General features: G+C 46.5%; 1 protein-coding gene across 1 annotated transcript in view; it reads left to right on the top strand.

Annotated features, from left to right (window-relative positions):
- The window catches only part of LOC116463378 (cadherin-like protein 26), a 66,018-nt gene that overhangs the window by 52,511 nt on the left and 1,399 nt on the right, over window positions 1-12,108 (top strand). The window contains 4 exon segments of the mRNA XM_032146462.2: window positions 530-607; window positions 2,238-2,306; window positions 3,713-3,766; window positions 7,279-7,352. Of these exon segments, the coding sequence (XP_032002353.1) occupies window positions 530-607; window positions 2,238-2,306; window positions 3,713-3,766; window positions 7,279-7,352 (275 nt within the window).

Here is a 12,108-nt window from a genome sequence, read left to right as displayed (position 1 = left end):
CTAAACTATAGGGATGCCATCTGATGGTGATGATCTACAGAACTGCATAGATGCCTTCCCTGCATATGGGGAAGCTAATGAGCCCTTGGCCAACAGAAATCCAGCACCCATCAACCTGAGTCCCTCAGTGAACATATATGTTAGATGATAAATGAGTGGGACAATGCACAGAATACCGTGCAACACTGGTGATCCCAAGAGCCATCACTATGAGCCCTAGAAAAAGACAAGCTTTTCAATTCTGAGGGCTCCTGAAACGAGCCTTTTACCATCAGTTTACATGGAACACTGAACCACGAGAAGCTCAACCTCCCAGCGAGCAATTACAAAAGACAAACAGAAATAACATTCTTTTCCCACATAAGTCATCCAGATTTACAGGAGAGGTGTATTTTTTACAGTCTGGACTTCTTCTGTGATGGCATAGATACAGTGTGTTTTGGAGAAAATGTCATCTCTTTCCTTCTGTTTTTATTTCTGCTATCTGTGATTTCAGCCCTTGTCATATTTCTTTCTCTGTGTTCTACAGACATGGTCAGATGTTGAAGGCCAGAGGCGGGCTCTGCTCATCTGCACAGCTGCAGCAGGACCCACGCAGGGAGTTAAGGTAACATGCCCCTTACTTGCTTCTGGATTTCAGAGAGGTGACTTTCCTGATGGTTCCCCTGACAAGAAACACCTGGGATGCTCCTCCTACTGCCACATCCAGGGAGGTCCTTCTGCAAGTCAGCAACCCCAGCCCCTACTTGCAAAGCCCCATGGTTCCCCTGGCCTAAAACACCCTTGCCTTTCAGTGGCCAAGTTCCTTCATCTTTGCTATGGCGTCAGATGACCCAGTGCTTCCAAATATCACGGTGTCCGGTGCCGTATGCATATGGCACTTGGACTAGTGTATTTCTTAAGACACTTTTTTCTTAAAATGGGCTTGTGTCCACATTAAGCACATTTATTTAAGTAGGAAATTTTGTATTTCAACTGTAAATGAAAACACAGTTTTACTTGTGTAAAGAGCAGGCAAGTGTGAAAATAGCCGTGAAAGAAGTAGGGCACAATGACTGGGTGGACGATGTCACTGCCAAAGGCCCGGGGCCCCTCTGCAAGGAAGGCAGAGCATGGAAGCCAGGCTAGCACCAGAGTGACACTTCCTCCTGGATGTCATTAGGGTGTGGAAACAGAATTAGAAAGGGAATAATTTTCTCACCATGCAAATCAGTGTTATTTAATATTGTTTCCCAAGCAGCTAAATCTTCCATTCTATAAGTAGTAGGTGTCCCCTACTTTGAAAACAAAATTGACCCAGGATTGCCATAAATGAGCATGTGCTTGGCCAGGGCAGTGAGCAGGGCTGGGTCCGCTGTGCATTCTGACCACTAATCCGTGTTCCTGGGGGAAAGGCTGCCCTTTTCTCATTCGTACAACTTGCCTCCTGGGCTGGCAGGAGCCTTCTCTTTCCTTCCTCTGAGCCAGTCTGCAAACTTCTAGAGGCCTATGCACTTTGCATGCCTCATCTCATTGAATTTTCACCAGAACCCATAGGGGTGTGTGTGTGGTGGGGGCAATCTTTCTTCCCTATTTTACAGGGGAGGAAACCAAAGCCTCCACCTTCTAGGTTTTGGTGTGTCTCTGGGTTCCCTGCAGTGTCCTGCAAATATTCGAGGAAGTACATCTGTGGTGACTGCTTAAATAAACTGCCATTCACACACTTTCTCTAAGTGAAGCCGTCACTTATGATTTATGGGGTAACCTGATATTTTAAAATCTGCTGCATAGCGTGAAATAGCGTCAATGAGACCATCGTCAAGGTCCACTGCCTGCTTTATTTTCTTTGAAATTTAACTTCATTATTGAAGGGTCACTATTAAAATAACAGAAACCCAAAGCAGAAAATGCCTACAATCCCATGCCTAAATCTAAACAGTTTCACCTGTGAGTGTCACCGTCTCGTTCTCATCTGCGTGTCTATGCAGTTTTCAGGTGTCTATGTTATGGAAAGAACATTAGCGTCTTCACGTTCAAGCCTCCTCCTGCCACGCGGTTCCATTGCGCCTGCCCTTTTATTCCCCGCCTCTCTTCATTTTCCTTTCCCCCACACCGCGCCCTCCCTCTCATCGTGTTAATTTGTGTTTGCCTATGAATATATGAGCAAGGGGAAGTGGTGAGAGGTCACACATATCCACTTTGTTTCCAGCTGGAGAGAAATCCGTTCTCCTTTGAGTAAATCAGCATTTCCCCCCTAGGATCTCGAGGAAGTGCCTCCATCTGCAGCGAGTAGGTCAGCCCAAGCATGCTGTGCTCTGGGGAGTTGGGTGAGTTCCAGAAGGTTGCTCCCTGCTGCGGCCATCTCACTAGTGACTGACAGTTGGTCCCCCTGAGAGAGGGCCCTTGTAGAAGATTCTGTGATACTGTCAGAAAAAGGCACATAGTCAATGAAAATCTGAGAAGTTGGGTTTTTTCCCCCAACTCTATTTCCATCTATAGAACTAGATATTATTATTGATGGTGGCTGCTGTTTTTAGAGTTGTTTGATAATCCTGATCAAATATGACACTTTTTAGAACATCCACAAATAGATACATTTTCTCATGTCCTTCTAAGGGCACCAGAGATAATCTATAAAGTTAAAAGTGCAGGACTTTGGCCCTGACTAAATTCCAGCCCAGTGACTGCATGCTTCCAGCGAAAGGGAGGCCTGACTCCCCATCTGTGTTGTGTCTTCATGTACTCTGCATACGAATTCTAGGACTATTGCTTTGTGAAATGACTTTTTCTGAAATAATTTTAGGCTAACTAGAAGTTGCAAAAATAGTACGGAGAGTTCTTGGGGGTCCCCCAAAGATACCATCTTATGTAACCCTACTCCATGATCAAATCAGAAAATGGACTTTGGCACAACACTATGAGTACAGTTCTCAATCACAGACCTTATTTGGACCTCACCAGTTTAACTAGCCATTATTTAACAAAAATGTACTTTTCTGATATAGAATTAAAAGAGGTATTCAGGGTCTAAAGAGCCATAGAAACATATCCAGTTTTTATGAGGGAAAGCTTCTAAAATAAATTCGAGATCTCTATAATTTCATATCTTTGCACAGGCTGTATCTGAGCAAAGATGAAAACGTGGTGTTCTTCTTTGCACAAAGATGATGCCACAAATCCATCACCGAAGGGCTCCTGCATTGCTGAATGTTGGGTTCCATGTCCATGCAGCTGACCCTTCTGGTCCTGTTGGGGCCAACTGCATGGACATGGAACCCACACCATGGCACAGGGTCTCCCACTCTAAAGAACCCTGCTTGGTTTAATATTCTACTGTCACCATCTTGAAATTCTTAATTTTTTAACAAAGGGCCCCCAACTTGCATCTTGCACTGAGCCCTGAGAGTTGTGCAGCTAGGCCTGGGTCCCAGGAGTGGATGTGTATCATTTGTTTGTATTCAGGGCATGGCCATGGCACAAAGCAAATCTTACAGGGTGATCATGGACCCAAGATAGAGCTTGCAAATCTAATATTCTCATGTGCCTTCTTCACAAAGCAACTATGAAACTTGTTCACGAATTTCTGCTATGAATATCTAAGCTCTTTAGAATTACTATACCTTTAGTACAAAAATGAAAGGCAATATGACTGTAAGAATTTCTAGTTATGTATTTGCATCCTTTGGTAATTTATTTGAAATCAGTAAATATTTCCATCTTTCTTTAAATTAAGGGTTATGGCGAGCTCTTTGAGCCAAGAGGTGTGAAGAACGTATACTCTACTCCTGTAAGTACAGATGTAGGTGTTATTGTGAAAAAACTTACCTTATTGTTCTGCCTAAAAGCTGTGGAAAGCCCTGAAAATTGGAAATTTGGAAGGAAAGAGGTGATAAAAAAAAATATGCCCAACATCCAAACAAACTGAAGGAGAAGCGAATGTGAGAAGAGGTTGGAAGTAGTTAAGGCACATTTATCCCATGACTTGAGGGCATAAGAGCTTTTCAGTCCCTGGCAAATTTCTTTTGCTGTTGAGTTGCTAAGACCTCAATCATACACTGAGTTTTCTGCTGTGCTTTGTCACAGACTTATAGAATTTTGAGCTAAGGGGGTCTTAGACATCATCTAGTCAATTTTTTTTTCCTAAATATGTTTTGCAGCAGAATTCTTCTTTTCAAATGAGATCCTACAAATAACTCCATTGTAAATAAAACATCTAAGTACTAATTTTGTATGCATTGACATTAATAACATATACCTATTACCAAAATAGCCAAGAAAAATAATGATTCTGATGTAAACAAGAGAAAGTTGAATGTTGTGGATATAGTTTGCAAAATTATGTTAACTTAGCACCTAATTCATTGCCTCACATTATTATAAACTGGTTTTTAAAGTATCAAGAAAATTTTGATAGATACCAACAAGCAGTTTCAAATCTTAATGGTTTTTGAATAGTTCAGTTTACAATATTAGGATTCTCTTTGATTAATGAAACATGGGACAAGAAGCTTCATTAGAGTTTCATAAAAGCTAATTAACATGGCATTCCAAATTGACATGTTGGTGTGGGAGACTAAAAAAAGATGGAAACCACTTTCCGTTATATTATAAAAATAATATTCAATATTATTATTGAAGTAATTTGTAAACAATGAAAATAAAATTCAAATACTCCAGTTGAAGTATCTTTGAGGAGTCGTAGGCCCTGGGGATAGAGTTAAACCAGTGGCTAAGTCCACAGAAGCCCAGAGAGGAGAGATGGTGCTCTCTCAGCCACAGTGCAGCCATACGTAGTGTGGGGTTAGGACCTGAAGTTGGCTTGAGGCAAAATCACCCCGAGTATACCTCGGGAAGGAGCCAGGCTGGAAACTGACATGGTGTCTTCCTCTGGCCCTGGATGAGCCCCATGCTTGGTCAGTGAACATCTGGTGCAAGGGTACTTTGTACATAGCCCACATCTTAAGGGTCCTCCTCTGAGAGGCCCCTGGGGCTAAACAGACTGAGGGCACAGTATCTCCAGTCAAGCGCTCCCAGCACTGGGAGCCAGGCAGCAGGGTCCCTAGGGCTGCTTGTAGTGGTCCTCACCTTGCCTCTTTGGCTAAGTATGTTTGGTTCAGCTTACCTTGGTATGATGTGGCTTCACTATGTGTACACACGTGTATATGTACAGTCATGTCTAGCTTAATGGTGGGGATACATTCTGAGAAATGTGTTATTAGGTGATTTCATCACTGTGTGAACCTCATGAAGTGTTTTACACAAACCTAGATGGTGTAGCCTACTACACACCTAGACCTCATGGTGTAGCCTGTCGCTCCTAGGCTATAAAGCTGTACAGCGTGTGACTGTACTGAATACTGTAGGTGATTGGAACACAATGGTGTTTGTGTATCTAAACACCTACACATAGAAAAGGTGCAGTAAAAATACAGCATTACAGTCTTACAGGACCAGCTTTATATATACGGCCTGTCATTGAAATGTTATGCAGTGCATAACTGTATGTATGTATGTATGTGTATATAGATATATATGTGTATACAGTTTACCCTTGAACAACAGGAGTTTGAACTGTGTGGGTGCACTTATATGTGGGTTTTCTTCTGCCTCTGCCACTCCCGAGACAGCAAGACCAACCCCTCTTCTCCCTCCTCCTCTTCATCCTACTCAGAGAGAAGACAATGAAGATGAAGACCTTTATGATAATCCACTTCTACTTAATGAATAGTGAATATATTTTCCTTAATGACATTTTCTTTCTTCTAGCTTACTTTATTATAATATAGTATATAATACATATGACATACAAAATATGCATTAATTGAATGTTTATGTTATTGGAAAAGCTTCCAGTCAACAGTAGGCTGTTAGTTGAGTTTTGGGGGAATCAAAAGTTATAGGCATGTTTTCAACTGTGCAGGGTCAGCACCCCTAACCCCCACATTGTTCAAGGGTCAACTGTATATGTATATGTCTATATGTCTATATGTATATGTATATGTATAGAAGCATGTACATGTACAAAGGCATGAGTATGCATATATGAACATGTGTATATGTATGTCTGTATATGTGCATGTGTGCGTATATATGTATATGTATGTATGTGTATATATAGCCTCATGGACATATGAAATTGCCCCAGGCTTTATCATATTTTACATATGTCTTCTGGAACCCAATAAGTATCCCTAAACCCAGGTATGATCAGAAGTCATCTAAGCCATAAAGGCCACCAGTGATTAAAAACACAAATCGTATGTCACTCTCCAATTTAAAACTTCCTGATGGCTTGCCATTGCACCTGGGATAAAGTCTACAACCTTATGACCTTAAGGGAATCCTCCCTCAGGGCTGCTTTGCAGAACCCAGCCTAAGACAGACCTATGACTTTAATGTCCTGTGAGACCCTCTATCACGTGGCCTTTGCTCACATATGGCTTCAACTTGCTCTGAGCCTCCCCCCACCTCCCTAACCATCCCACCACCCCACCTCTTTGGGCTCCAGCCACAGAACACGCCAAGTTCCCTCCCTGCTTAGGGGCCGTGCTGTTTCTTCTCATTGGAATTCCCTTCTTTTCCATGGCCTTACAACTTCCTCCTCCTGAGAACTCCCTGGTTTCAACTGGGTGAGATCCCCTCTTAAACCTTCCCTTGGTGATCAGTCTTACATTTACCGCCACTCTTGGGTGCTTGCCTTGCACCTGCGTGAGCCCGACAGTGAGGCCCCGGGTGCTTTGCTTGCCTCCAGGCCAGCCTGACTCACGTGATTTAGTGGTGGGATTTGTGGGCCCCCGGGTAGCCACTCCTCCCGGTAGATGCCAAGCCTGTTTCCTACCACTGCACCCTCTGCCCTTAGATAGCACAGAGACCCGGATCCACAGACATGGGCCAGATGAGCAGGTGACTGCCAGCAGCCCATCATGGGGAACAATGGGCAAGGTTCAGAGGAAGAGAAGCCAAAATGAGTGAGGAGGGGCAGTGTAGCTGAGGGGGTGCAAGTCATGAGGCTGTCAGCAGGAACAACCCTCCTGGCTGGGTTCACTTGGGTTCCTTCCTCACCGAAAGTGTGTTTCAGCCCAGACATTGGAAAGTGTAGCCGTGAGAGCTTGCAGGGTCTCCCTGTCTCCCCCAATACAAAGAGAGGAAACATGAGCAAACTGCCCTGGGCCTGGCTCTTTACCTCCAAGACAACTGTGCTCAGTGTGCCCCATCTGTGCTGGGGCCATTGACATACAGGGGTTGGGGGGTAGGACAAGGGCTTTGCTGTGGTATGAAACTCTACTGGTTTGCTTGCAGGCTTACCCAGATGCCACAATGCACAGACAACTCCTGGCTCCAGTGGAAGGAAGGATGGCAGAGACATTGAATCAGGTAGGGAGGGCTCCCCTTGTCCTGTGCACTGGCTATGGGTTCTGCATCCCCACCGTGCTCCAAGCTTGATTTGGGGACACTTCCTTCTAAATCACTGTGTTAGTCAGCTAAGGCTGCCATAATAAAATACCATAGCCTGACTGGTGGCTTAAATAACAGAAATGTATTGCCTCATGTTTCTGCAGCCTAGAAGTTCAAGGTCAGGGTTCCAGCATGGTTGGGTTCTGGTGAGGGCTCTCTTGCTAGCTGTCAGATGGCCACCTTCCCGCCGTGTCCTCACATGGGATGAAGAGAGAGATACCAAGCTCCCTGGTATCTCTTCTTATTAGGGAACTAATTCCATCATGAGGACTCTACCTCATGAGCTCATCTAAACCTAATTGTCTCCCAAAGGCTCCATCTTCAAATGCCATCACGCTGGGGTTAGGGCCTAAACATATGGATTTGGAGAGGGAACACAATTAAGTCCATAGCAATCACTTTCATGGGAATCCTCCATCCAGTGCTGCTTTGCAGAACCCAACTGAAGACAGAATTGACACAGGACAGGCAAGCCCCAAAACTGGGGATTAGCCCAGGAGGGTTTTGGGAAAGAATTCAAAGGTGAGGTGGTGGTGTTAGACAGCAGTATTCTATTCAACATTGCTGCTTTTTGCAAGGCAGGGCTAACTCATAGGCAGTATACTCAGAGTCGGAAATGTATGAGCTGTTGGCAACTGTATTTATACCCACTAAAACCCACTTTCAGTTACATGCAAATTAAGCGGCAGGTTGATGCAAACTGAGGGGCTGGTTATTTAGAACTTTCTAGGAGAGCGGTGGTAACTTCTGGGTCACTGCCATGGCATTTGTAAGCTGTCTTGGCACTGGTGTGAGTCTTTTGCACCAATGAGCAATGAGGGCAACCAGGGATCACTTTCGTCTCATTATCTGCTAGTTTCTGCTGGTTTTTTTTTTTTTTTTTTTTTTTTTTTCTAACTTCATCCCATCTGGCCAGATCCTGTTTTGGTCAGCAGGGTTGTGAGCAGAAAACAAGACCTGCTGGCCTCCTACCTCAGAATGAAGGGTCTTTTCCTGCAAAATTGTGAAAGATGTAGTTTGACTGCGATGAAGGGGTCTATTGGGTGAGATTCTGATTTCAGGTATATCCTGAAAGGTCCCTCAACACAGCCACTGTGTACTCCCAGGAAGATTAGAAAGCAGCTTGGGAGCTGGGCAAACCCATAGGCAGGTTTACATGGATATGGCAGAGCCAGTCCACCTGCTCGTGTCATGGAGGCTCTGCATGCCCCCTGCTTGGGGAAGGATATACCAAAAAGCTGCCCAGGCTGTTCTGACTCTAAGCAGCTCCTCCTGTTGCAGGGCAGTGGGAACTCAGGCCTGTGGAATAATAAGCACAAAGGAAGACATAAATGTCGACAGTCTCTGTCAGGCTAGACTTATTTTTTTGACAAACTCGTGTATAATACTCACTTTGTTGTAGACTCTGTTCTGAGGACTTGAAAGATGTTAACTCTCAGTCCGCACATCAGCCTATTGGGGGAGGTGCTGTCATATGCCTTTTTATAACATGCGGAAACCCAGGAACAAAGAAGTTGGGTAATGTGTCCAAGGTCACAGCCATATAAAGCAGTAGATTTGGGGCTCAAATACAGGCAACTGGGCTCCAGGGTCTAGGCACTTGGGGGGCTCATTAAAAAGCAGCAATCCCCAGTACCAACTCTGTGGACCCTGCTGTAGTGGATCTGGGGTGCGCATCTGAGCCTCTGACTTGAGGTCCTGGGATCCTGTTTTGTGAAACCCAGTGGTGAGCCTGGACATCTCCTGCTGTGGTTGTCAGAGTGGATGACAGACAGCGCTGTGAACACTGTCGCCTGAGGAAGTGAGCCAAGGCTGTGTCTGGATGTAGAGTCACTGCCTGGGGTCTCCCCAGTGTCGCTTCCTCTGGTTCCTGTCACAGTCCCCAGGTGGGAGCTCCAGCTCTGTGCCCCAGTGACAGCCCCAAAGGTGCTGTAGGCTTGGCCCCTCCTCACTCCCACTCCTTAGCCCTGCAGAATGGGTACTGCCTGGCACCTGCTTCAAGAGAACACAAACATCTTCTCCGAGCCTAGAAGCTTTGCCTAAAACCAGGCAAGCCAGGCTCCTGCAGAAGGGGGCTGTGTACCCACAGAGTCAGGGCTGAAGGGCACTTCCCCAGGCCCTGACTGCTGGTGAGGAAGATGAAGGATGAGCTGCGGGGAAATTTCCTTGTGTCTCTCCTGAGCCGACTGTAACCTCCCTGAGGGCCAGGTTGTGTCATTACTGGTGCATGACACGGGGTCACTGAAGAACCAATGAAAGAACCATTTTCACTATAACCCAATGTGGTAGATGAATCCAAAAATGGAGGCTCAGACAAGTTGCTCCAATGGTAAAGGCATGAGGGACAGAGCCAGAAATGGGGCACAGAGTGGCCGACTACAGACGGGCCCACCTGATCATTAAGCAGGGTCAGGGAAGTCTCCTCTCTGAGCCTTAATTTCTCATCTACAAAGGAGAGTTGGGGCAGCTCTGCTACATTCTCAGGTGAAGCTCTGTGCAGACGAGATCATGTCTCTACATAAAACATAGCATGTGGTGATCGTGACGTAGTATCAGGCTTACCCATTTTGACATTAGTGCACACACACGTGAATGCATGTACATGCACACATACCGCTCATGCCAAGTGGACTGTGTGGACAGTATCGCAGGTCCTGCCTGGCTGAGCAGGAGAAGGATGTGTTCCAGCTGCAGGCCCCCCTCCTCCCTCTGCGGGGCAGGGAGGCAGCTTTATTCAATGAAAGCTCAAAGCTCTGCTTGGTGGTGTGAGACGAGGGAACACCAGATTAGAGGGCCGTGTTCTTTCCTTGTGAGCCCCCTAACTTGGATGGTGGTGTGTGATGAATTATTGATCTGATGAGGCTTCCAAAATTGCTGAATCAGGGTGCAGGCATCCGCTGCTCTGCTGTCAGCCTGAGGGTTTTGAAGTTGAATCCACCCAGCGCAGCCCCCACTGCAGATTCTGTTTTGCTCTGCACACACCAGGTCCATCGCTAATTATCTATTCAGCTTCACTGCAAGGACGTGAACAGACTCCTAACACCTAGACCAGAGCTTGTGTATCTGCTGGTTTTGCTGTAAAAACTTTCTTTCCTCCCCGTGCTCCCAGCTCCCCCATGCCATATGGTCAGACAGCGACCACAGTCCCTGAATAAGCAGACCCAGTCAATGGGCCAGATGTGCAGGTGAGCGTTCCCACGCTTCCAGTGGGCACCAAGCCTGACAGAGCAGTAGATTGGGGTGGGGAGACAGCATTTCCCACTAAACGAGGGCCTAGGCAGGGCTCCTGAGAACCAGAGGAGGCTGGAGACAGCTTGTTGCAGTCACTGGGTGGGGCGGGGCGGGGGCGTAGTTAAGAGCTTGGAAGCCCAGGGGTCCCATCAGAATGGGGACATGTATGGGGTCCCTGGGGCCCCAGAGCTGCCCTTTCCAGGCCCTCCCCACCTCCCACCTTGGGCTTGAGCCCCAGGATTCTGACTGTTTTCATGCCCTACGTGAGCTCAGCCTCTCAGAATTACTATCAGCAGTGACGGATTAGACAGGCTCCCACGGAACCCATTCCTGCCAAGGTCTGTGGAACTGGCTCTGGGTTCAGAGAGCACCCTCTAGAGGTATTAGAAGGTAAATAGGCTAAAGTCCCCCTCCCCTCCCCTCCCCTCCCCTCCCCTCCCCTCCCTTCCCCTATTTATTGAATCACTCAGGCCAGAAAGGGCTTCACAGAGAGATGACTTGGGTCCTGAATGCTGAGCTGGAGTTTGCTGGGTTGGAGATTGGCAGAGGAGGGCTGTCTAGGGTGCTAGGCAGACAGGAATGAGCAGATATGAAGCCTAGGAAATGTCTCTGGGGTTTGTGCAGAGGGTAGACCTGAGGCAGGAGAGGTTGAGGAGAGGAGGAGATGGTGAGAAGAGGGCTGTTGGGAGGGAGAAAGCCATGGCAACCCCACAGCAGGGTGGCTTAATGCGCAGAGCAGGCACCCCTGGCTCACATCACACATCAGGGTGGGTGTCGAGCCGGAGCCTGCCCAGGGTCCTCCCACTCTGTGGCTCTGCCACCACTCAGAACTGGAAATAGGGCTGGAGGACAGAAAGAGTGAGAACAGAGGCTCTTGGGGAGGTTTTCACGGCCAGGTGGGTGTCACTGACATCCCTATTTCATCAGTCACGTAGCCACATCTAGCAGAGAGGCAGGAAATGTGATCTTGCCGGGTGACCAGAAGAACAAGAAATGAGTTTAGTGAACTTGCCACTCTCACCCCAGTGACTGGAGATAGGGACCTATCCTCAGGCATTGGCCATGGGGCTGGAGGAGAGGGAATAGAAATAGGAATATGGCCGAGTATTGGAGAGGATGGGGCAGGGGAGAGTTGGCGATGACTCTAGGTTTCAAGGTTGAGCAGCTGGGCTGTAGGGGATGTCCTGACTTAAGTCAGGCTAGAGTTTCATGAACTTTGGTCATTCTCTCACTACTTTCACACTTATATCTAACCCACTCACTATTATGTATTTAACGCATTTCTGTAAATCACCTCACATGTTAATTAGCTTTTGGCTTTACAATCAGCCAAGCAATGGTATTTGTGAAGTCATGGAGTTGGTGTGCTTGTTATTATGTTTTGAAATATATGATAAAATGGCCATTGACTCAAATAAATATGTGTTCTGATACCACCAAAAT

Source organism: Hylobates moloch, unplaced genomic scaffold, assembly GCF_009828535.3.
Source record: "Hylobates moloch isolate HMO894 unplaced genomic scaffold, HMol_V3 SCAFFOLD_34, whole genome shotgun sequence".
In the NCBI taxonomy this organism is placed as follows: domain Eukaryota; kingdom Metazoa; phylum Chordata; class Mammalia; order Primates; family Hylobatidae; genus Hylobates; species Hylobates moloch.
The sequence above is the reverse complement of the archived record's forward strand: the minus strand, read 5'-3'. Positions and strand labels throughout refer to the sequence as shown.